General features: G+C 27.2%; 1 protein-coding gene across 2 annotated transcripts; it reads left to right on the forward strand.

Annotated features, from left to right (window-relative positions):
- On the forward strand, nt 1-26,401 carry LOC127284999 (tetra-peptide repeat homeobox protein 1-like). Of its 2 annotated transcripts, none has more exons than XM_051310757.1 (4): nt 1-156; nt 22,922-23,097; nt 24,174-24,214; nt 25,372-26,401. In XM_051310757.1, exons 2-4 carry the CDS (start codon nt 22,990-22,992, stop codon nt 25,616-25,618), a joined length of 396 nt encoding a protein of 131 aa, XP_051166714.1. In that variant the 5' UTR covers nt 1-156; nt 22,922-22,989; the 3' UTR covers nt 25,619-26,401. The 2 variants fall into 2 exon arrangements, with proteins under 2 accessions (XP_051166714.1, XP_051166713.1); XM_051310756.1 differs by lacking the exon at nt 1-156 and adding an exon at nt 13,747-13,902.
- Nucleotides 26,402-27,648: the final 1,247 nt, after the last annotated feature.

The raw sequence follows: 27,648 nt of genomic DNA on the forward strand, positions 1-27,648 counted from the left end.
TAAAAGAAAGATATATCTTAATGGCATGCAGTTAAAATTATATATTTTTCTATCTTTAAATTTCAAATTTATGTATTTTTAAAAACAAAGTTTAGTAATAGTAAAATTTCTCATTTTCTTATATAGGTGATTCTACAAACGAGTGAATTTTGACTGGTGAGGCTTATTTTGTATATTAATTTTGAAAAAAATAATTTTATTTTTGATGAAAATTGTAAATCTTAATTGTTTCTATTGTGGCACTAAAAAATACACATCAAATACACATCAAAGTCCTAAATTTCTCATTTTTCTGGCATGTCCCGTAGTGCAAATGACAGTTCATATTGTGAAAAAATTTTATTTTTCAAATGTTTAGCAGAAAATTCATACTGCATTAGTAATGTTGAACAGTTGTAGATTATTAATGTGGAAATAGTTATGACATTACTCTATACCTTATTTATAAAATATCTTCTCGAATTTTGTCCCTAGATTTTGTTATCATTCGTCTGGCAGTTGAAAACATGTTAAAATTATTAAAAATCAACATTCTGATAATGTTACAGTTCGTTATTGTTGTTAATTAAACTGAACTACATGTGATGCCACGCGCGTTTTATTTAATATGTTATTCTATTAACCAAGATTTCTCAATTTGTAACGGAAATTGTGTTGTGACCAGACAAATTCTCATTCGTCTGGCAGCCATTTTTTGAAAAAAACATTATTTTTAGGTCCTTTTATAGTACATTACAACTTAATATGCTACTGTTTATGATATTTTTAATTTGGATTGTTTTATCTAAATGTTTATTAAGGGGTGGTCGTCAAGTATTAATTTTGATCATTTTGGGGTTGATAGTAATTGGAATATACTCTAGGAGATTTCTAGTATTTATGGATGTTAAAGAAGGAAATTAATTAACAAAAAAATAAAATAAATAATTTAAAGAGAAAATAATAATGTTTAGAAAGAATACTAATTTTTATTATTAAAAACTGCGCTCATAGGTAAAGCGTAAATTGCTTTTCGCTAACAACGTTAGAAAAAGGTAGTGGACAGTCCCTTAGTATATTATCAACTCAATAAACCCGGATAGACAGTATTTTAGATAAAATGCTCAAAAAGAGAGATATAATAAAGACATCAAAAAGTTGACTAAATAAATGAAAACGTAATTAGCACAACAAAAGAAATTCGTTTATTCATTCAACCCCCAAAAATATACATTCAGTTCACCAATTGATCTTTAATAAAATGATTACAATTAAAGCAACATTTACGTTAAGCTACTTGACTGAAAATCAAGTCTCACAAGAATAATTTATTGCAAGTAAAACAAAGAGACCAAATAAAAGAAATTTTCATTAATAAGAAAACAATTTGTGTGTTTAAGATGTGTGTAATAATGTATGTTTGTTTTTCTTTCTAAGATTCTATCTTTCTCATATAATGTATGGATATTTTGAGCAATTCACCAGAATAATAATAATTGAAATGTTACAAAAAATTATCAAATTACTTTTCGAACTCTTGAGAGTTTAACACTCGTACTTGATATACGATTCCCAAGTATGCGGAAGTCTTTTTAACTTCCTTTATTCTTTATATTTTCCTTCTTTACTTTGATAACTTGTATTAAATACTTCCTTTAAACAATTATTTCAATATTTCAAAATCTGCCTTTTAAAAATGCAGAGTTTGGTGTTTGAAGGTGCAAGTATTAAAAATAAGATGGTATTATTAAATATATTTTATTGGAAATAAATGAGTGCTCTGGTTGTGCTCTGCTCGATGACGCAAAAGGGACTGACTCAATTAGACCTGAGTAATTCGGAAGGGATAGGCAAAGGTAGGCAAAAATGACTCATCTTACTTCTGTAATTTTCCCCAGCTATTTAAAATGTTGCAAGTCTCAACTTGCAACGAGCTAAACAATAAGACCATAAAATGGCAGATGCTAAAAGTGTCTCAGGTAATGAACCTGAACTCTAAATTTGTCTAACTGCAAGAAATCAGACAATTTTAGTGAAATACTAAAATATTCTAAAAATCAGAGCACAACCTAAAATTATAATAATTAATTTTCCTAATGTGTAACAAATTCGTGAGTGTGTGTCATGTGTACTTGTCTGTGTACCATTTTCTAAACTATATGTTTAATAATCAATTATTTTTTTTAATGTCCAAAAATAAATTAAAATCATTCAAGAAGATTTGATCGCCACCAGAGTATTGGGTTCACCAAACCTGAATTTTTGAAACAGTTAATTTGATATATAAATAATTGCGATATGAAACAAACACTTTTAAATTTCAAACGTGATATTGCACTTTAGCATTTATAATTTTTTTTACTTGTAAAATTAATGTTCCTTTTTCAATGAATTTTTATAACTCAATAGATTTCACTAATCGTGGAATATTCACTTGTATTTTATAGACAAATTCAACAATTTCAACCCTTAGTGCGGGAAATAAACAATATATACTTTATTTGCTTTAAGCGGTTAAGCTATACAAATGGGTTTCGTGTTGACAATTATCATATTAACTTTGTTTTACAATTTCTAGAATAAACTCGTACATTTTGTTGACATTATTCTTAATTTTCGCATTAAGTAATTCTAATACACTCTCATTAGTGTTTATTAACAATTTTTTCCTGATGTCGTTAAAAACTGAACATTCCAGCAGGAAGTGATTCAAATTTGCCACATGTGGACGAAAACATAGATTGCAGTTTTCGTTTGTTTTATAGAAGAATCTCTTGTTATTTGTTATAATTTTTTCTAAAATATTACTTGCAAGTCTACACTGTGGCATTGCTCTTATTTTATATGTCGGTATTTTGAAATTAAGATAGGATTGTCTTCCCGTTTCCAACGAAATTGCAGAGTAAACCTGGAGGCTGCGAGATTGTGCAACTCTTTCTCTGTCCTCGGCTACCCGTTTTTCAATACAAGTTTTTATTATTTTGGTTTTTTGGTTACTTATATTAGATGGTGAAAAGTGGAGGGTAGGATCAATTACTTTAATAATATTTTCTGTTTGAGAAAACCAGTTATATTTATTATTAGCGGTAATTGTGTTAGATAAATCTTTCAGTTGGTTGAAGCAAATTTTAGGATATCTGGCAGGCTGCATACTCTGCAATTTCTCCACCCAATTACAAATCCGTCTAATCACAACACTAGATAAGGGAGGGGCACCGACTTCGAGTCTCACTGCATAGTTCGGGCAATACAAGGGAAGTGAGAGAAGTCTTTTGTAGAATGTGGTCTGTATTGAATCAATTTCTGCTAAAAGACGCACTCCCCAAACTTCTATCTCGTACATTAGTATACTGGTTGCTAGAGAGATCAGTAATTTTTCTTTAACGTCCCAGTTATTAACAGGAGTGCTGTATAACAGTTTTAAAAGTGCATTTAGTGCAGTTTTTTTTCTTCAAGTCGTTAGGATTAGTTGCAAAAATAGCAAGGTCGTCGGCATATGCTGTGCATAATATATCTTGTTTGTGGTCAACAGATACGCCCTTCAGGCCCCTTTCTCTAAAAAATGTTTCAAAGTCGTTTAAAAATAAAGAAAAAAGTAAAGGCCTTAAAGCCTCTCCCTGGAGAACGCTTTCTGAGACCTCAACTGGTGTCGTTATACCCTTCTGTGATCTGACTGATATAATGGCATTATCGTAGAAGTTTTTACAAATTTTAATGAATTTATAACTCACTCCGATATTTAGCAATTTTTGCCATAAAAGACTGTGTTTAATTGAAGGGAATGCATTTACAAAATCAACGAATAGGACATACAATTTACCTTTTTTCTTATTTAAATAAATTTGATCTAGCGAATTGACAATAAAGATGTTGTCAATGCATCCCCTACCCCTTCGGAAGCCTGATTGGAACTAAGGGAGTGCGTCACATTCGTTACTCCATTTTGCCAATCTTTCGTTAAGAACCTGAGTAAATAGTTTTGAAATGCAATTTATTAACGAGATAAGTCGAAAGTTGGCAGATTCATTTTTATCACCTTTTTGTGTAGCATACTGGCATGCATTTCGGACCACGCAAGAGGAACCACCTCGTCTGACAAAACTTTGTTAAATAAGTTTTCTATGTAATATATCCAGTTTATTGGGAGATTTTTATAGAATTCGTAATTTAAACCGTCTGGACCTGGAGATTTATTTGGGTTGGAATTTTTTAATGCCCACATTAGCTCCTCGTGCGTGATCCGATCATCTAGTAAGGGGGTGCTAAACACCCTTGAATTCTGATATAGAACAACTGGTCCGGGAAGGAAAGAGGAGGCTGAAGTATTCAAACCATCGGTCAAGATTTATGTCATTAGAAGAATTCAGTCTTGGTCTATATCTATTGATTAAATTCCAGAAAGTTTGAGAATCTCGGCAATTATCTATAGATTCCGAAAGATTTTTAAAAAATAGTTTTTCTTTTTCATTTAAAATTTTTCAAAAATTTTTTTTGCTCGTATTGTATTCTGTTGCGTCTTTACTGTCAAAACCTGAAATTTTGCATCGTCTAAGACACGCCTCGACCCCCCTCTTGGCCTCCCCGCAGGTCGCATAGTACCACGGCTTAGTAAAGCATTTTTCTATTGTCTTTATTGATGTTTGTTTTTTATATAACATGCCCGCTTCCTCGCCAACTTTTTTAATAGTATTTACAAGAATTGCGTTAATGTCATCTACAGTTTCACCAAAGTTTTCTGTTTTTTGATTATCCCACATAATATGTTTATAATTTTCCACAAGATCGTTGTTCCATTTTAGCGATTTAAAAGCAATAATTTGTTCATTAAAGTATTTATTTGTTTTTACGGATGTCAAATTTAACTCGATAATTAAAGGTAAATGATCCGATCTTGTGGCATAATCGATAACGCTAGATCTAAACATACCGTGGTACGTAAATTGTCCCGGGTAATCTCCTAAAAATTTACCGTTTAGCAGCGCAAAGTTATTACAATTCATAACCCCCATAATTTTTTTGCCTCGCGGGTTAACATTTTTATCTAGAGACTTTCTCGACAATAGAAATCTTTGACTACACCCTATTCCATTATCATAATCTAGCTCGCCTGTCTGTGCGTTAAGATCACCACCCACGATTATTGGAATGTGCGAAAATCTCTCTCCCAATTGCTCTAATATAATATTAAATTCTTCCAAAAAAGTATCGATATGTAATGTTGGATTTAGATACAAGGCAGCGATTACAAATTGAAAATTTTTTCCAAAAATTTGTACAATTAAAGTTTCTTTATTACATTCTATTAATTTATGTTTATAATGTTTTTTATTGTAAGCAATAAATAACCCGCCTTTCGCACGTCCTTTATTTTTATCTTTCGTTGCATGAGAAAATACTAGATTATAGTTCAATAGCCAAGAGTTACTTACTAAGGAAATAAACAATAATCTCAACCACTCTCAGTGGGAGGAAAACTTTATAATCATCCGCCTTTTTGCGGGAAACACATCCGCTCTGCGGGAAAAACAAATTAAGACTTCTCGAACAATAATTCGGTGGCAACGATCACACCCTGTTTGTATGTAATTTTAAGTAGTTAATTAATAGTTAATTAATTAATATGAGTGTGTGTTGTATATGTTGGTGTATAATTGACAACATATTTATAATATTTAATTAACAAATATTATTTTTAATAAATAATATTTAACAAAAAAAATTAAAAATTTACGGAATTCTGCCCGTAACAATGGAATTTATTAAAACTTTATAGGTCATTTTGTTTTGGAATAACTATCAGGTTGTCGAAAAAATGTGTAGTACGTGATTATTATGGTTTGGTGATAAAAAAAGAGATGATTTTTAGAAATATAACAATAAAAGACAAAATTTTAGAAATGTAGAAAAAGAAATCAAAAAAAATATTTGTTAAGATTGAAGATGTAGAGGCAAGTTTTCATAAAGAATGGACATATAATTTTTCGTGTTTTTGTGGTTTCTGATGAATTTTTATAAAGGTTGTTTCAGTTCTAAAAGTTGCACTTCAGTATGTGTTCAAACATTTTTAATGACTTCAAGAATCGTTGAAATGTTAATTAAAGGATTAAAAAAATTTGTAATTTTCTAAATAATTACTTTGAAATTTGTATAATAAACATTCGACAAAAACATTTCTGTAAGAATTTTAAAATTAAACCAATAAAATTTTCCTGGGTGATTTTTGATAAGATAATTTTAAAACTATCGACAAAAAATTTGTTTACGGAAATTAATTCGAACATATAGGTAGTTTTGTAAAATATTCATATATATCAGAGAAGGAGAAATTTTACTATTACAAAACTTTGTTTTTGAAAATACGTAAATTTGAAATTTAGAGTTAAAAAAATATATAATTTTAAATGAACGCCATTAAGATATATCTTTCTTTTATTTTTCAATTTGCATGCATTTTACATAAAAATAAATATTTCAAAATTTTCCTCAAAATTTTATTAGTTTCTTAAATTTCTTATTTATTGTTCTTTTCAAATAAATATATTTTTTTCAACACAAATTTTTTTCGTAAATCTATTACAAATTCATTTTTATCTTTAAATTCTTAAAACTCAATTAATTTAATCCGTAAGGGTTATATGGGGTCAAAATGACACCAGAAAATTTTTTTGGCTAGGTCTCTTAAAATTGATCGTTCAAAATTATAAATTTTAAAATTGACTATTATTTTTAACAAAATAAATGAATTTTCTAACTTTATTTTGAATTTTTTGTTCTAAAGTATAATATCCAATGAGTTTAAAACCAAAATTATGTTCATTTTATCTTAAGAATTACATTTTTTATGAATTAATTTAAAAAGAAATTGCAATTTCTTTTTTTATTTTTTCAATATGCAGAAAATTTTAAATTTAGAAAAACCGTATTGGATTTTATAGATTAGATCTTTAACTAAAATTCAGTTACAGAATTAAGTGGAAGGGGAATAGCAACTGTTCTGTTGCCCGCTTGACCCCAAATGACAATTACATTATATGACAACAAATTTTCTCTTGAAATAATTGGTTTTTAAAATTGTACAAAATACAGTTTTATTAAAAAGTTGTTTTTAATGAACAATAAAATTATAAACTAATAAAAATCATCAAATTTTCAAACATCCATTTGTTTTCATTTCTTTATTAAAAATTGTTATTAATTTTTTTACGAAGAAATTTTTTACTACTTTAAAATTTATTGGTTTTGAAAAATATGTCTATTTGAAAAAAACAATAAATAAGAAATCTAAGGTTATAAAATTTTTACATATTTTTATGCATAATGCACACGAATTTAGAAACAAATATCTTAATCGCATGCAATTTACATTATGAACATTTTTTTTCCTTAATATTGTTGGTTTTTTTATATTTTTGCTTCCTCGTGGAGGAAGCTTTGTAGTCCTTTCATTTATAAAACTTTTCAAAGTGGCGGAAACAAATTTTTTTCTTTATAGAAACATGTTATATGAGATCCTGATCAATTGTCCGGATGTATGTATGTGTGTGTGTATGTGTGTGTGTGTGTGTGTGTGTGTGTGTGTGTGTGTGTGTGTGTGTGTGTGTGTGTGTGTGGATCCCTTTTTTGTTTAGAAGATAACTTTAACAGGTTTTAATGGATTTAGATAAAATTTGGTAGGCTCATTTATCATATTAATATCTCAAATCTGACCTAAGGATTTTGAAAAATATCCCAAAAAAAAATTTTATCGTCTTTTTTCCAAAAATTTTTTTTTAATCGAAAAAATTTTTAAATAGAAAAATTTAAGGTTATATATAATAAAATCGTTTTCCTTACGTCAAGACGAATCGATCGATATATATAAAGTATACATTTAAGGTAAATTTAAAAAATTAATGAAAGTAAAAAAATCAAAATTTCACATTTAGGCTATAAAATTTTGTGATTTTTTAAATTGAAGTTTATATATGAAATAATTGTATTCCTTACGTCAAGACGAATCGATCGATATATATAAAGTATACATTTGAAGTAAATTTAAAGAATTAATGAAAGTTAAAAAATCAAAAATTGACATTTTGGCAATAAAATTTTGCTTTCTCCACGAGGAAGCAAATTTTTTTGCTGATCGTAAAGAGGAAGCAAAATGTTCATGTAATGAACATCTGAATTTACAACTTGTTTATTTATAATTCTAGATATGAATTTCAAATTTACGTATTTTTGAAAACAAAGTTTTAAAGTTGTAAAATTTCTATTTTGACATTCTCATCATAATGAGAAGGTATTACATTTGGGCGATTTTGAGCATTCTCTAATTTTAGTAAATCTCGACGTTTTGAGACTTTCTGATGCCGAAAAAATGGGTCCTAAAAAAATGTCTGTCTGTCTGTATGTCTGTAGACAAAATTTGGTCCGACGATAACTCGAACAAATTTTAATGAATCGACTTCAAATTTGGTATACACCTTAAGTGTACCAAAATCTCGCCTGAGTTCGTTGGCCAGATGATTTCGTTGAAAAACAACAAAATAATTCAAATTTTTAGTTTTTAAAAAGTTCTAAAATTCGCATTTTTCAAAAAAAAAAATTTTTCAATTTTTTTTCGAAAATTACGACTAAAAATAAACACTTTTTTCCTTTGACAATTTTTAATAGCGATTAAAACAAAAAAGTTATACCACTTTTTTAAAAAAAGACAAAAAATGACAAAAACGGATGAAAAATGGGTAAAATGCAGAGCGAAATTACTTTATTTTGAGAAAATATGTGCAACTATGTATTATTTTTCTTTAAACCACCTTAAATTAACATAAATTAAAGTAACTTTCTCATAAAATACCGAATTTTTTTTTTTTTTTTTTTTTTTATAAGTCCAACCATTGTTATCCATTTCCAAACATTGCAATTGTTTTTTAAAAAATCCTCTATTCCAAAATAGTTTATATTGCGTTGTTTATACCAGAATTTCTTATGTTTTCGATTACTAACTCGCTGAATCGGAATTTGTGTTCAAATTAAATATTTCAAAATGGCGGACCCAATATGGCAGAATAATTTCAAATTGATTTGTTTCGATTAAAATTTTGTACTCGGGAGTTTTTGGAGTCGCTGAATCCAAATTTAAAGTAAAATTTAAAAAATTCAAAATTGCAAACCAATATGGAGGAAATTTTTTTTATTTCAAATTATTTATGAATAATTAGAATGTTTTATGCAATTTAAATATTGTTTTTTAGTAAAATGAGACTTTTTACAACAGTATTCACTGTAAATGTAATTAATTACCTAGTTAAATTAAATTATTTTTAAAATAATTTAACTTTATCTAAATTATCTAAAATTAATCTTTTATTATCCTATCTATTACTTTATTCTATGTAAGTTATTTTACTTTTTCACATTTCATAATTTAAATAAAGAATATTCTAAAATAATGTTTTTTTCTTCAAATTTTAACGGTGGAGGTCATCTTCCACTGTTTTCGAAAAATAAGAAAACCAGTATTTTTGAAAACAAGCAAATTTTCGTTTTAAATTTTAATTAATCGATCATGCTAAAAGTTGTTTGTACATTTACTAAAAGTTTCATATAGTAGATTAAAAAAAAATTATATAATCATTTTGATGGAAAAACAAAACCTGAAGCACAACTCCCCACTCTCACCTATTATAATTGCTCGCTTTTGAGCCTTCTATAATTCCAGTGAATCTTCACGTTTTGAGACTTCTAGAATCCTAAAAAAATAAATTCACAATACAAAAATCTTTGTCTTTGTCTTTGTCATGTACGCATGAATGTCTGTAGACAAAAAATTTGGTCCGACGATAATAACTTGAATAAATTTTAATGAATCGACTTCAAATTTGGTATATACTTTAAGTGTACCAAAATGTCGCCTGAGATCGATGGCCAGGTGATTTCGTCAAAAAAACAATAAAATTATCCAAATTTCGTTAAAATATATCAAAATTTTCGGATTAAAATTCTATGTACAACATTTTAACTATCATAGCACAGTGGCCGATTTCCCGAAAAACCTGGCCAAAAATCAAAAAATGATACGATTTCAACCAAAATTGGTATACCCATGTTTTTTGGGCTTCTGAATTCAAATTTTACATTGGTTGTGTCAAATTCAAAATGGCGGATCCAAAATGGCCGTTTAGATTTAAAAAAACTTTGCTGAAAATCGAAAAATAATACGATTTCAATCAAAATTGGTATACCCATGTTTTTTGGGCTTCTGAATTCAAATTTTACATTGGTTGTGTCAAATTCAATATGGCGGATCCAAAATATTTGCTGGTATTATAAAATTGCGTATATGTGTTAGAGTTTATTTTTTTTAAATTACAGAAAGTGCTTAAATTTTAGTTTAAAGCGAATGCGAAGGAAGAAAAAGTCAGTCTTTCACGTTCAGTTGCACCGCCGGCCGGTGCAACGCGCTGTCGGTATACCGCGCTGGGTGAAATAAAAAGTGATACCAAAACTGCAGGGGCAGTTTGGGGCAGCTGATTTCAATTAAAATGAATCAAAAATATATTCTAGTTTATGATAATACCAGGTAGGGCGCGGATATCGGTGGATTTCACAACTATTTTCATGATTTACGTTGATAAAACAATACAAAAATCGTAGCCATGAATAGCAATGTTTAATGTCATTTTTTAAAAACTGTACGTTTTAAATGTGACGATAAATACATTCAACCTATTTCATACACCTCTGTTAATAATTCCCAAAAAAAGATATTCAAAAATCTGCTGTATATTAGTATATTTTCACTATTTTAACTGTGACGAGAATTTATAGTTATGAAAGGTTCTGAGTAAATCTCTGGCAAAGATCACTTTTACTTGTTCACATAATAAATTGGTGGTGAAAAAAGTGTAATTTTTTTTGCAAAATTATGCAGTGAACCCTCCTTTATAATATTCCATAATAAAAAGTATAAATTTCTAAAAAAAATTTTTGACTTTTGGCCAGGTTTTTCGGGAAATCGGCCACTGTGCATAGCTAGCTCAGTTATATTATATGTAAAGTGAAGGTGTATATCGATTAAACTATTTTTTTGAACCTTTTTTGTTTCATATTGTGCACGTCGTAAATAAAAGATTGGTATTTTAATGAAGAAAATTTAGATTAATGTTCTTATAATGGTGCAATATTGGCAAACACCATTGGCCTCATGCACCCCAAAAATTTCGACATGATAACAACATTATCAAGAATTTTTTTTCTCTTTAAGATTAGATTTATGCTATTTTGAATTTTCTTTAATAATTCCTCTAAATCTGCAAGTTTTGCTATCGCTTTTTTCTAATTTTCGAGCGTGAAACGCGAGTGCCGTGATGAGAATGTTATCCTTAAAGTCAAAGTACTTTAAGAAAATTAAATGTTTAAAAAATTTCACTTACATCCATTGTACACAAATTTTTTAGGAATTAAAAAAAGGGCGATACCTCCTATAAAATTAAATTTTGTTGTTGCTTTAAAAATTGATTTACTATAAAGTTATTTTTTTAAAATGTTTTAAAATTTTCAATTAATTTATTCGTTTACTCAATAGAAATTAATTTGAAGAGGAATAACTTATTTTAATAAATAATCTGGGTTTGTTGATTTCGTTAATTACAAAGAACTGGCCAATCAACGGCGCAAAATTAACGAACTAAGTCTGAACAGCTGCAGTGCCGTCCTTTTTTTTTCTCGATAAAAAATTTATTCTAATACCTTTCAACCTCACCTATTTGTATAATTTAATTCAGCGCATTTTAATATAAAATACTAGTTCTTCCTAATGAATTATACAAAACAGGTCATTTACATAAAGCTTCCACCTTAAAGTAACTACTTTTGTACTTATTTAAACTCTGTGTGTAATTAAATTTACTCTTTTTAATAAAATTAATAAAAAAAATTTCTTCTATTACACGTATCACTTCAATATTTAGTTAAATGAACTAAAAAATCTGAAACTACTACAAAATCTCATTCTACCAAACTGATTCTTGGGTCATTCAAGTACTTTCTGATAGAATAATTAATACAAGTTTTAAATGAAATTCATGAATTTTTGAACTATACAATTCAGATAAAAAGTAATTAATGATACTAGGTTATTTAATTGTAAAAGACAAACGGAGCGTGTAGCGCAACGTAAGAAAATGCGCGCGAAGCGCGCATCATGCTGACTCTACATTGGCTGCGTAAACGTGTACGTGAACGTGAACGTGCTGACGTCACCCATTTGAATAATGCTGACTCTACATTGGCTGCGCAAACGTGTACGTGAACGTGAACGTGCTGACGTCACAATGTTATTCAAATGGGTGACGTCAGCACGTTCACGTTCACGTACACGTTTACGCAGCCAATGTAGAGTCAGCATAACATTGTGACGTCAGCACGTTCACGTTCACGTACACGTTTGCGCAGCCAATGTAGAGTCAGCATCAATATCGGACCGCGAAGCGGGACGATCGTCCTACGCTGCCGGATTTTTTTAAATATCAACAGTTCACAAAATTATTAAAATCAAATTTCATCTGTGTCGCTATATTTAACTACCAAAACATTTTTTATGTCCAAAAAACAAATATTTATTTAAGTTAAAAAAAACCAGTAGAAATTTTAAATTAAATAACATTTTCTTAATTCAAAAACGTAAAAAATTTTTCTCTATCTTAACTTAAAAAAATTTTTACTGTTTAGAATTAGGAAAAAGTTATTAATTTGTAATTGAGATCTAGAATTATAAATAAAAAATATAAAAAAAAACAATATTAAGAAAAATAAAATAATATATTTAATGTAAACCGCATGCGATTAAGATATTTGTTTCTAAATTCATGTGCATTATGCATAAAAAAAATTTTAAAATTTTATAACCTTAGATTTCTTATTTATTCTTCTTTTCATATAGATATATTTTTCAAAACCAATAAATTTTAAAGTAGTAAAACTTCTTTTATAAATCTGCTACAAACTAATTTATAACTTTAAATTACTAACAAAGTTTTTTATTAATTATTATTAATCAATTATTTATTAAATGACAGTAATTTTTCTTTATTTATATAAATAAAATTCTGACTTCCGTCAGAAAATTTTTGGTCGATAATTTTAAAATTATAACAGAAATGTTTTTGTCGAATATTTATTTAAACAAATTCGAAATAATTGTCTAGAAAATTAAAAAAAAATAAATCTTTAATTAACATGTTTAAACGACTCTTGAAGTCATCAAAGATGTCTGAACATATACTGAAGTGCAACCCTTGGAACTAAAATAACCTCTATGAGAATTCAACAGAATCCACAAAAACACGAAAAATTATATGTCCATTTTTTAATTCTTAAAATAAAATAAACATAATTTTGGTTTTAAACTCATTGGATATTATACTTTCGAACAAAAAATTCAAATTAAAGTTAGAAAATTCATTTATTTTATTAAAAATAATTGTCAATTTTAAAATTTATAATTTTGAACGATCAATTTTAAGAGACCTAGCCAAAAAAATTTTCTGGTGTCATTTTGACCCCATATTACCCTTACGGATTAAATTAATTGAGTTTTAAGAATTTAAAGATAAAAATAAATTTGTAATAGATTTACGAAAAAATTTTACTTCTTAAAAAATTTGTGTTGAAAAAAATATTTATTTGAAAAGAACAATAAATAAAAAAAATTCAGAAACTAATAAAATTTTGAGGAAAATTTTTAAATATTTTTTTTATGTAAAATGCATGCAAAATGAAAAATAAAAGAAAGATATATCTTAATGGCATGCAGTTAAAATTATATATTTTTCTATCTTTAAATTTCAAATTTACGTATTTTTAAAAACAAAGTTTAGTAATAGTAAAATTTCTCATTCTCTTATATGGGTGATTCTACAAACGAGTGAATTTTGACTGGTGAGGATTATTTTGTATATTAATTTTGAAAAAAATAATTTTATTTTTGATGAAAATTGTAAATCTTAATGGTTTCTATTGTGGCACTAAAAAATACACATCAAAGTCCTAAATTTCTCATTTGTCTGTACAAAACTACCTATATGTTCGAATTAATTTCCGTAAACAAATTTTTTGTCGATAGTTTTAAAATTATCTTATCAAAAATCACCCAGGAAAATTTTATTGGTTTAATTTTAAAATTCTTTCAGAAATGTTTTTGTCGAATGTTTATAATACAAATTTCAAAGTAATTATCTAGAAAATTACAAATTTTTTTAATCCTTTAATTAACACTGCAACGATTCTTGAAGTCATTAAAAATGTCTGAACACATACTGAAGTGCAACTTTTAGAACTGAAACAACCTTTATAAGAATTCAACAGAAACCACAAAAACACGAAAAATTATATGTCCATTCTTTATGAAGACTTGCCTCTACATCTTCAATCTTAACAAATATTTTTTTTGATTTCTTTTTCTACATTTCTAAAATTTTGTCTTTTATTGTTATATTTCTAAAAAATCATCTCTTCTTTTATCACCAAACCATAATAATCACGTACTACACATTATTTCGACAACCTGATAGTTATTCCAAAACAAAATGACCTATAAAGTTTTAATAAATTCCATTGTTACGGGCGGAATTCCGTAAATTTTTAATTTTTTTTGTTAAATATTATTTATTAAAAATAATATTTGTTAATTAAATATTATAAATATTAAAATAAAATAAACATAATTTTTGTTATAAACTCATTGGATATTATACTTTCGAACAAAAAATTCAAAATAAAGTTAGAAAATTCATTTGGGTCATTCCATTATATTTCACCTAAAGTCGTTGCGGCCTAATTTTTAAAGAAGTTGATACTTTCAGAAATGATTTTTTATGATATTTAGGAAACGAAATAAAAAGAATTAAGTTAAAATTTTTATTATTTATCTCAAAATATGTATTTAAAGTGGACAAGGTGCGGAAAAATGTCACCTTTTTAGCATTTAGAAACTTTTTTTAAAAACATAGAAAAATTGTTAAAAGTGTAAAAAAAATTATTTTTTCTTGTTTAGAATCGATTAATTATCTATTTTTTAATGATTAAAGTAGTAAATAAATTAAAATAATATATAAAATAAGTTTTCAAAGTTGGTCTGGCAAATAACCTAATTTTGGGATTTTTATTAATTAATTACTAAAAAGTGGAGTTATTAAATAAAATAAAAACTTACCGAATGTAAAGTATTTGTCGTGAACTTTCAAATTTTCTTAGCACTTTGTACTTTTTAAATTTATAAATGTAAAAAATCTTGAGTCGAAAATTTGCACTTTGTTGACTTTTCCGATTTTTAATCGCTTGTAACTCTTTTGGTGCAAAATAAAAACTTTTGAAACCTTGTGGAATATTTAAGTTAAATCTAAATAAAAACTCACTTAAATTTTTGTGATGGATTTTGATCGAGATAAGGAGAAAATTTAATTCCAAAATTGTACGTATATTTCCAGGTTAATGTATGTAATTTTTTTAAACTTGAAGTTGGGCCACTACTTCAAAGACGAAAAATTACATACATTAACCTGGAAATATACGTACAATTTTGGAATTAAATTTTCTTCTAATCTCGATCAAAATCCATCACGAAAATTGCAGTGAGCTTTTATTTAGATTTAACTTAAATATTCCGCCGGGTTTCAAAAGTTTTTATTTTGCACCAAAAGAGTTACAAGCGATTAAAAATCGGAAAAATCAACAAAGTGCCAATTTTCGACTCAAGATTTTTTACATTTATAAATGGAAAAAGTAAAAAGTGCTAAGAAAATTTGAAAGTTCACCGCAAATACTTTACATTCAGTGAGTTTTTATTTTATTTAATAATTCCACTTTTTAATAATTAATTAATAAAAATCCCAAAATTAGGTTATTTGACAGACCAACTTTGAAAACTTATTTTATATATTATTTTAATTTATTTACTACTTTAATCATTAAAAAATAGATAATTAATCGATTCTAAACAAGAAAAAATAATTTTTTTTACACTTTTAACAATTTTTCTATGTTTTTAAAAAAAGTTTCTAAATGCTAAAAAGGTGACATTTTTCCGCACCTTGTCCACTTTAAATACATATTTTGAGATAAATAATAAAAATTTAAACTTAATTCTTTTTATTTCGTTTCCTAAATATTATAAAGAATCATTTCTGAAAGTACCAAGTTTTTTAAAAATTAGGCCGCAACGACTTTAGGTGAAATATAATGGAATGACCCATTTATTTTATTAAAAATAATTGTCAATTTTTAAATTTATCTTTTTGAACGACCAATTTTAAGAGATCTAGCCGAATAATTTTTCTCGTGACATTCTGACTCCATATTACCTTTACGGGTTAAATAAATTGAGTTTTAAAAATTTGAAGATAAAAAAAAATTTGTAATAGATTTTGGGGTCGCTGCTTCCGAAGTTGATGTCAGATTTACAAAATTCAAAATGGCGGATCCAATATGTCGACCAAAAATTTTGAAAATTGACCATATTCGCTTGAAACTCGTTACTCGGGGGTTTTTGGGGTCGCTGATTCCGAATTTGATGTCAGAATTACAAAATTTCAAAATTGAAAATGGATACATTAATAATCACAACCATACTATGCTATTTTGAATTTTCAAAATCTGATTTGAATATCGTAAACAGCGACGTTCAAAACCCCTGAATAACAGATTTTAAGTAATTTTAATTAACTTTTAAATTTTAAGAAAATTATCTGCCACATTGGTAACGCCATTTTGAATTTTTGAAATCTGACTTTAGATTCGTAATCAGCGACCCCAAAAAAACACCGAGTAACAATTTTTAAGTATTTTTAAATCATTTTTGCCATTTTTTAAAAAATCGTCCGTCATATTGGCTCCGCCAATTTGAAATTTTAAAATCTGACTTTGGAATCGTAATCAACGACCTTAAATACCATAGTATACTCATTTGCACAAATTTTGGTCAGTCAAAAATTTACTGACATTTTGGGGCCACTTATGAGATTTTGGCCTCGACTGCGAAGGGGTTAAGCACTAAAAACAGAGAAAACTAATAATTTTTTAACATTTTTCGATTTTCTTGACTTAAAATAATCCTCATTAAATTTTTAAGAAATTGCTAAAACCAAATCTTTAATTTTCATTTTGCATATATATAATTATATTAATTTAAATAATCAAATGAAAAGTACTTTTTTCCTATGAATCGTATGAATATCTCTATAAAATCAAAATATTTTTTTATTATTAGACATTTAAAATAATCCTACAGATTTGTGATTTGTAAAATTATTTTCTAGTAGAACACGCGTAATTTGTTATAAACAAATTATATAACAAATTATTAAATAAAGCGATACCTTTTATTGATCCTTGTAAAATTTGTTACTCTTGGGTTTTCGGGGTCGCTGATTAAGAATCCGATGTCATTTTTGCAAAAATCCAGTATGGCGGACGACTTTAAAAAAACTTAATGTATTCGTCTAAAAATAGTTACTCGGGAGTTTTTGGGGTCGCTGATTAAAAATCCGATGTCAGTTTTTCAAAATTCAAAATGGCGGATCCAATATGGCGGACGACTTTTGAAAACCTTAATGTATTCGTCTTAAAATTGTTACTCGGGGGGTTTTCAGGGTCGCTGAATACGAATCCGACGTCGGTTTTTCAAAATTCAAAATGGCGGATGACTTTTGAAAAAACTTAATGTATTCGTCTTAAAATTGTTACTCAAGGGTTTTCGGGGTCGCTGATTACGAATCTCACGTAAGTTTAAATTTAAAAAACTGACATCAGATTCATTTTCAGCGATCCCGAAAACCGCAGAGTAAAGAGTTTAAAAGAAATCCGAACGATTTTAAAAAAAGTCTGGCATATTGGATCCGTCATTTTGAATTTTGAAAAACTGACATCGGATTCGTAATCAGCGACCCCGAAAACCCCCGAGTAACTATTTTCAGACGAATACATTAAGTAACGATTAGCTATTTTATATAATTTTCAATTTACCGAATAATCATTTCTCATAATTATATAAAATAGGTAATCGTTACGTTTAAAAATAGAAAAAGTATAAATTTGGTAAATTACATTTTAGAACAAATAATTGTTCGAAAAAATATTTATCATACAAAATGGTAATTCGAAGAAAAAAAAATTATAAAAAATGGTAATTATGTAAAATCAAAAATAGTATAAACAGGTTTTTGGAAAAATAAAAATTATGAAAAATACTAATTCTCTACAATAATAATTATGAGAAATGATTATTCGGTTTATTGAAAATTATAAAAAATGTTCTTTCGAAATTAAAAAATTCTGTCAAATAATAATTCGAAAGTATTTTTATTATATAATCTGAAGATTCGAATTCAAAAAATCTGCCCGCTCCCTTTTCGGGGAGGTATATTAAGTTGGCGCAACCACATTATCGAAATTACTTTTTACCTATGCCATAATTAAGTGCTCATTTAGTGCTAATTTAATGCCAAAAGCACAAATTTAATGCTGTACATTTTAAAAAAAAATCATGGTGGCGCCAGCTTAACGTTAAGGTAGCGCCAACACATAGAAAAAATCTGTAAAAAATTTTCTTATTTATGCCATAATTTAGTGCTCATTGAGTGCTAATTTAATGCCAAAAGCACAAATTTAATGCTGCACCCAGAGAATAGATTACTTTGATTTAAAGAAATCAGTTTCTTTGACTTGTTTTATTTCATTCAAAATAAAATTTTCTTTGAAACAAAAAAGCTTATTAATTTCAAAGAAAATTGTGCTTTAAATCAAAGAAATTCTAACATTGATATAATGTCATGGAAACATTTATTTGAATTAAATAAAAAATTTCTTTTAACGAAGATAAATTTTTTTAATCACAGAAAATTTGTTTGAAATAAATAAATTTTCTTTGAAGCAAAGAAATATTTCTCAAAGGAATTGATTTCTTTAATTCAAAGATATCCTTTTTCTCGGTGAGTACATTTTTAAAAAAATGATGGTGGCGCCAGCTTAACGTTAAGGTAGCGCCAACACATAAAAAAAATCTCTAAAAAATTTTCTTATTTATGCCATAATTTAGTGCTCATTGAGTGCTAATTTAATGCCAAAAGCACAAATTTAATGCTGCACTCAGAGAATAGATTACTTTGATTTAAAGAAATCAGTTTCTTTGACTTGTTTTATTTCATTCAAAATAAAATTTCCTTTGAAACAAAAAAAACTTTTATAAAAAAGTTTAGGGTAACTATAGCTTTGTCGCTTCAAATTTTTTTGCCTGGCTGTACTAAATACATCGTTCGCCTCTATACATACACGTGCTGATGCTAGTGTTAGTAGTGATTCCCCTAATCTTACAATGCATCAAACTCAAAATTAATAATTTTTAAACTCTTATATCTCTTAAACGAAACGGTAAATGTTGTTGATTTTATTAGTTTAAAATCCTATAAATATTATTTTGCTGAAAATTTTTTTGTGGTTTCTAGATAAAAAAAATAATTCTTTCAAAAAAGGTGAGTTTTTCTTAGTAAAGTTGAAAACTTTAAAAAATTAACTAAATGCCAGCCATTTTTAAAAATTGTTAAAAATAACTATATTTATTTAAATATAGTTATTTTTTATTTTTATATTTATTTAAATATAGTTATTTTTAACAATTTTTAAAAATGGCTGGCATTTAGTTAATTTTTTAAAGTTTTCAACTTTACTAAGAAAAACTCACCTTTTTTGAAAGAATTATTTTTTTTATCTAGAAACCACAAAAAAATTTTCAGCAAAATAAAAAATGTTTTGGAGAAAATTGAGATCTTATATTTTTTGAAAAACCGACGCCATTTTGTTAGTTTTTGAAATTTGCAATTTTGAAAAGAAAAAGTGTCAAAAGCACTATTAAAAAAGATGAAGACCCTTGTATACATGAAAAATATATGTGTCGACACATTACTCAAAATACTGAGTTATTTATTTTCTGAAAAAAATTATAGCGACTTCCAGAAAGTTTTAGCGAACATGAGACCTTTTGGAAAAAGTTCCTTTTTTTATCTAGAAACCACAAAAAAATTTGCAGCAAATTAAAAAATGATGTTTTTGAGAAAATTGACTTTTTTGATTTTTTAAAAAATGTCCGCCATTTTGTTAATTTTCAAATTTTTTCAAATTTTCAAGTTTGTAAAGAAAGAGTATCAAAAACACTACTAAAATCAAGAAACAGAATTGAAAAATATTAATTTTTGTAAAAACTAGAAAGGTTTAAAAATAATTTTTCAGCTGTTTAGCTCTAAAATCACTATGTGCCATAAAATTTTCAAATACTCATAACTCTGCGAAAAAATTTTTTTTCGCCAAACCAAAAAATACGTATCTCTTTATTTGTCATAAAAAACAAGAAAAATCACATTAAACTTGATTTAGAATTTTCAACCTATTCGCCCTGCATGAATTGAAATAGAAACAGCCAACTGCGTTTATAAATCTTATAATTCCTAATAAAATGTATTCATCTTCCTTGTTTCTATGTGTTGGCGCTACCTTAACGTTAAGCTGGCGCCACCATCATTTTTTTAAAAATGTACTCACCGAGAAAAAGGATATCTTTGAATTAAAGAAATCAATTCCTTTGAGAAATATTTCTTTGCTTCAAAGAAAATTTATTTGTTTCAAACAAATTTTCTGTGATTAAAAAAATTTATCTTCGATAAAAGAAATTTTTTATTTAATTCAAATAAATGTTTCCATGACTTTATATCAATGTTAGAATTTCTTTGATTTAAAGCACAATTTTCTTTGAAATTAATAAGCTTTTTTGTTTCAAAGAAAATTTTATTTTGAATGAAATAAAACAAGTCAAAGAAACTGATTTCTTTAAATCAAAGTAATCTATTCTCTGAGTGCAGCATTAAATTTGTGCTTTTGGCATTAAATTAGCACTCAATGAGCACTAAATTATGGCAAAAATAAGAAAATTTTTTACAGATTTTTTCTATGTGTTGGCGCTACCTTAACGTTAAGCTGGCGCCACCATGATTTTTTTTTAAAATGTACAGCATTAAATTTGTGCTTTTGGCATTAAATTAGCACTAAATGAGCACTTAATTATGGCATAGGTAAAAAGTAATTTCGATAATGTGGTTGCGCCAACTTAATATACCTCTTCGGGGTAGCAAACACATTCTCATCCGCGCTTCGCGCGTGGGGCCTCGCTGGGCGCGCGAATAGCATTTCGTCGCGTTACGCGCTCCAAATGTTCTGCTAACTCTACATTTAATATTATATGATAATATTTTAATATATAAATTATATATAATAATTATATTATTATTATACAAGATTAATTTTCTTAAAGTTCTTCGACTTTAAGGACAACATTCTCATCATGGTACTCGCGTTTCACGCTCAAATGTATGATGCGGAATTAGAAGTGTTTTTGAGTATTTGGATTTTTCAAATATATGAAACATTTGAGCGAACGAATACATTTAAGGGGATAGTATCACATCTCCATAATTTTTTTTAAATAGTTTTTTTAATTAAACAATTTATTTTATATACTTCAAACTGGTTATACATAAAAGTAAGGGTTATATTCTATTCGCAGTTGAAAAATCTTGTACAAGATCATGTACATTTTCTTGTTCAAGTTCAAGTACTTGCACATTCGCGTGATCTTGTACAAGAGCAGAAAACGAACCTGTAAAAAGAATTGAAACAAAGTACATGAACATGTACAGGTACATGCCATTGTACTTGTTTGCGACTTTGTGTGTGCAAAATTGCAAATCGATTTGTTTCGATTTACAAAAGTTATTGTATCAACAACATTTTGTGTCTACATACAGACAGACACTTGTGATGAGAATGTAAAAAAAATTGATTTTTTCATTAAAATCTCACAAATGTAAAGAGATAGAGAAAAATGTTTAATGGCAAAGTTGTAGCTGATAAAGTTTTGAAGAAAGAAGTCTCTGTGGTCATTATGCCAAGATGAATACATTACAAGATAATTGAGTCAGAAAGTCTGATTTTTGTGTTAAAAGATATAAATAATATGTATATAGAGTGGTTTTTTTCCAAATTGATATTTTTTTCACTTGTATCATATTTTCTGAGTCTATTGTGATGAGAATGTGTCTATTTTATGGAATGATTTTTCCACCCCATTAATAAAATTTAATTTTTCATGAAAAATGTCTTTTTTTGGCGTTTTTTAGATGTTTTTCGACAATTAAACCACTGTAACTTTTACAATTTTATTTTAATCAAAAAATTTCATTTAAAAAAATTGTTTTCTTTTTCCTGGACTATAAAGCTGTGTAGTGAAAAAAATTTTTTTTTTTTAAGAATTTAAATTTCAAAATTTTGAAAATCCTGCAGTTTTTGCCTTTTTTGATGAAAATGGCTGACTAACGAACTTAACCAGTATTTTGACACTAACTTTGTGTATGCAAAATTGCAAATCGATTTGTTTCGATCTACAAAAGTTATTGTGTCTACATACATACATACATACAGACAGACACTTTTGCCGGACCATGATTTTTCGACTCAGGGCACCTCAAAACGTAGAGATTTCATGGAAATAGAAAAAGTCAATTTTCGACCAATTATAATACCTTCTCATGTGATGAGAATGTAAAAATTATAGTCGATTCCTTTCAGATAAAACGATTTTCGAGAAAATAAAAATTCGAAAAAACAAATTTGTTGTTTAATCTTTCCCCCCCAAAAAAAGTTTGTCTGAGTTTAAAGAAAATAAAAAATTATTTGAGTACAAATAAACTGAAACGTTTTTTAAGGACTTCAAGGAGACTAGAAATCTCCCAAAATACATGCCGATTAAATTCAACCCCACCAGAATCAAAATCAACACAATTACTAGCTGTGTTAAACGTAAATTTCAATTTGGAGAACAAAATAAATGATTTATAAAGTTATTATCAAATTTTTGCAGAACAAAGAAGCATTTTCGCATAAATAAACCGACAGCAAACACGACAAATACTATTTAAGTAAGGGACAATGTATAACAAAATGAATAAATCTCAATTATTTTCCATATTGTTTGGAATTTTGCTTATTACCTTGATTTCTTCTGATGCAAGGCCCAGCAAATGTTCATTAAGAATTGTAAGTTTTTTATTAATTTTTATTTTCGAATAATATTTTTAATAAATATATTTTACGACGGTACAAAGTGACAATAAACAAAAATATGTTGCTTTCATTTTCCAAAAATTTAACCTGAAGTGTAAAAAATATACTTGTACATTTTTTTTTTAATTGAAAAATAATTAAAGGTCACTCAAAAGCCCACGAAACTTACAGTTGAAATAACATAAAACACCCGTTTTGATATAAAATTGTCAAAAATCAATCAAACCATTTCTGCTTTGAACTAGTTCTTGAAAAGGAATTAAAAAATTGGAATCAATAGTTTATTAAATAATTTGTTAATATTAACTATTTTTATGGTCGTTTTTAAAAAAATAAAATTTTTGATACTTATAATTTGAGTGGTTTTTGACGATTGTATTGTAAATGTAGGTAAATGTAGACTATTTTGATATTTTTTATATTATGTAATTATAAGTTAATTAAATTTGCATTAATAAAATAATTGTTCAGATTAAATATTTTTGTATAATTTTATACAATATTTTTGGAACAAATATATTATACATATATAATTCGAGCTTATTTTAGTATTGCTATATAGTTGAAAATATTTAAATTTGTTTAAAACATATTTTCTAGTTGATTTAATGTAAAATTATATATTATTTGGGAGATTTTAAACTATATTTACATATTTGTTGTTTTTTAATTAAAATTAAATATAAACCCTTTTGTTTATGGTTTATAACTTTTAACCAAATGCATATTATGAGACTTGTGTTTATCAGTAGCAATCTAGAGGCGTTATGTAACTGTAAAAAACCTAAATTGATTCCTTCAACTGAAAAGATTTTATTAAAAATTTAGTGAAGTGATCACTTTTAGGAAAAAAAGTAGTTCCCGGTTGTGGGCACCCTATTTTGTTACACTTTTAATATGTTTAAATATTTCTTTGCAATGTTTTAAATCAGATAATGTTGCAACTGATGTTTACAATTCAAAATTTTAATTAATTTACTTTATCATTAATTTATAAAAAAATTAATTTTCAAGCTCAATATTAATTGTACATTGGTTTATATTACCAGAAGCAAGATTTAGAAATCACAACAGGCAACTCAACAAATTGGTAATTAAAATTTATTATCAATTTAAGTAATTTTTTTTTTGTAAAAATTATCAGGCAAAGTTTTTTTTAGTTAGAACTAAAAAAGAATAATCTACATTTTAAAGGATTGCTTTCATTTTTATCAGGGACCATCACGAAAGTCGAATACTGATTTTGTTTCCATATTTGTAACAAAACGAAAGTAGAATGTACTTTTCATGCGGTTTGGAAATCGAAACGATAACATCCGTCGCAATGTGACTCTAAACTTGAGACTTAAAACGTAAGACTTAAGACGTAATAACTTACGACATATGACTTGTTTCAGTTAGAGAACCGGAACTAAACCAAATCGAAACTAAGTTAACTTTTGATTCTGATTTCGGAATCAAAACTTAAATGAACTAGACTTTTGATTCAGGTACCAGAATCAAAACTGAATATAGCTGACTTTTGATTCTGATTTCGAATTTTTTTTTTATACTGTGAAGGTTCCTGATTTTTATACATATATATTTATTTTTTTAAATACATTCCTGAAAAAATGTTGAGATTTTGTAAAATGTTTCAGAGTGGCACTAATGAAACTTTTTGTTAAAATTTTTTTTTTTAATCAAAATGCTATTTTATGAGTAAAGTAAATGATCTTAACAAACAAAAAATGTGTTGTTTCGAAAAATAAAAAAACGATTCAAAAATAATTATTTTAGGTCTATTCTAAAACTTTTTGCAAAATCTTCTTACAATTGTAGATTTTTTAAATTTTATTCCAAACCTTTTTTTGTCGAAATCGGAATTTAACCGGTCGCCATTTTATTCAAAAAAGTATTTTTAAAAAGCTACGGTCTAACAGCGTTGAAACTAATTAACTAAAAAAATAATCTTAATTTTTGATTTTAAATAACGCGCTGAGGAACAGGAGTGGTCACCGCAAAAACCGTTTTTCCCTAATGTGACTGCGACTAACCCCTTAAAGCGTTGCGTTAGTACTCGTTAATTAAAATAATAACTTAAATGGTTGTTGTTTTGAATAATTATGCGGGGAGGGCTCTTCCTTAAAAATTTTGGACATTTTTTATTAAGTAATGTTTCATTATATAAACATATAATTCTAGTGACTGTAGAAGTTACGACAGTTGTTCGAAGGCTAGTTCTAACTGTTGTTGGAAATTTTGCAGTAATGGGGCACAAGTATCAATACCAGCACCAGTAGAAGTACCAGCACCAGTACCAGTACAAGTACCAGCACCAGTAGAAGTATTAGCACCAGTACCACTACAAATACCAGCTCCAGTAGTAGTACCAATACCAGCACCAGTAGTAGTACCAGCAGCAGCACCAGTACCAATACCAGCATCAGTACAAGTACCATTATCAGCACGAGTACTATTATTATTACCACCACCAGTTTTAGTATCATTATAATATGTATTATGATTGTACTAATTATTATTTGATTACATTATTATATGTTTAATTAATCTTTTTTTATTATTACTTTTGTATAGGTTATGGGTAATCGATAGTAAAACTCGAGTGGTGAAACGCCTTGGCTTGCGGTCACCGAGGTTAAGCACATCTAATCACGATTAGTACTTGGATGGGTGACTGCCTCGGTACCCGCTATTGGCGATTCAAACAGCTACACTAGCGCCACAGTTGAACTAATTTAGGTGTGACTCGCTCTAAAGCAGTCTCTGTTTTGACATTTTATTTCAAATTATTTAATTATTCTGATATTTTTATTGCGTTTGTAAAATTATTTTTAAGCGTTAAATAAAAAAAAATAATTTAAAACACATGGAGTGCTACAGAGCGAGTCACACCTAAATTAGTTCAACTGTGGCGCTAGTGTAGCTGTTTGAATCGCCAATAGCCCTGGTGTTTTCGCTGCAATCAAGATATATTAAGCGAGAGGTTTGACGTCGCGTCGAGGATATGTTTGTGCATTTGGATGACTATTTAAATGTACATTCATGACTCGACAGTCTATAAACCGGCTGTATTCAGTAGAGGTTTTCCGTAGTTTTCCTCTACTCTGATCAAAATAGGGTCAGGCAAATGCGAGTACTTCTAATAAAAGTCGGCTACGACAACCGCAATTTGGGGTTTTGACATTACAGGATTTATATTTTTTTGGTTTATTCTATTTTTAATTGTTCTTCTTATGGTTTTCTTGTGACAATAAATAAATTGTAATTAAAATAACTGTGTATTCTATGAACAAAAAATGTGCAATATTATTAAAGTAAGAAATTCAACTTAAGGGAGGATTCTGAATCTTTTGTATATATTCTATAAAATTTTTTTTACAACATAATTTATTAAAATCTCTTGAAACGTTTACATATTTATCTCACATATAATGAAGGAAATAAAATAAATTTTTATTAATAATTTACGGCGACAAAATATCGATTGAAAGGGAAGCCCATAAAAATCTAGTTGACAAGATATATCGAGTCAGAAACGTTGGAATTTAAAAATTCAAATTGCAAGTTAAAATATAGGTAAATGGTTATAGCCCGTAGTAAAATAATAATTTTTCAATAATTTTTAACCTACTTTTTAAATAAATAATTGCAAAAATGGATGAACATATTTAAAAGTCCGACATTTTTTTAAATTTCAACGTAAATGTTTAATTTTACTACCAGCTATAGCCATTTATCTATATTTTAACATATACAATTTGATTTTTTAAATTCCAACGTTTCTGACTCGAGATATCATGTCAATCAGATTTTTATGGGCTTCCCTTTCGATCGCCATTTTGTCGCCGTAAATTAATAAAAAAAAATTTTATTTTCTTCCATATACGTAAGATAATATGTAAAAGTTTCAAGAGATTTTAATCAATTTTATTGTAAAAAAAATTTCTTAAAAATATCAGGGTGTCCAGCAAGAAGTACAAAAAAATTCCCTGAATTTTCCCTGACGCTGGACATATGTGCAAAAAAACCAGAATGTCCCCTTAATAGATTGATGCGAACGTTTATTATTATTATTATTATTATATATAAGTAGATGAAAAAATTTTGAAATATATATGTTTACCAAAGGTTTTTTTGTGCTCTTTCGATTGGTGAAAAAAAATTTCAAAATTTCACTTCATTTTTTTTAAATCAAAAATTTTTTTGACTTTTTTTCAAAATTGGTCTTTTTTTATTGTTCAAATTTTTTTAGAAAGTTTAAAACGTATCCTTTCAACAAAAAAAAATGGAAATGTCCTTTTTCTTTGTCTTCAAGATATTTATTAATTAATTAATTAGTGTTAATTTTATAAAAAAATAAAGTTATTGTAATTCTGACGCTACTGAATGAAAGTTGACATAATTGCGCGTCCCTATATGATGTATTTTGGATTAGTAAATTGTTAATAAATAATTGGGCAACATTGCAATTGTTTATAAAAAATCCTCCAATCCAAAATAGTTCATATAGGGCTTATTTGA

The sequence above is a fragment of the Leptopilina boulardi genome, unplaced genomic scaffold, assembly GCF_019393585.1.
Source record: "Leptopilina boulardi isolate dan_hultmark-lab unplaced genomic scaffold, ZJU_Lbou_2.1 LbouV2_327, whole genome shotgun sequence".
NCBI classification, from domain to species: domain Eukaryota; kingdom Metazoa; phylum Arthropoda; class Insecta; order Hymenoptera; family Figitidae; genus Leptopilina; species Leptopilina boulardi.

Excerpts from the sequence above, each read along its gene's own strand:
- LOC127284999 (XM_051310757.1), top strand. The coding sequence starts at position 22,990 with ATGTATAACAAAATGAATAAATCTCAATTATTTTCCATATTGTTTGGA. Across the intron at positions 23,098-24,173 it reads GCAAATGTTCATTAAGAATT|AAGCAAGATTTAGAAATCAC; the intron begins GTAAGTTTTTTA and ends TTATATTACCAG. Across the intron at positions 24,215-25,371 it reads ACAGGCAACTCAACAAATTG|TAATGGGGCACAAGTATCAA; the intron begins GTAATTAAAATT and ends GAAATTTTGCAG.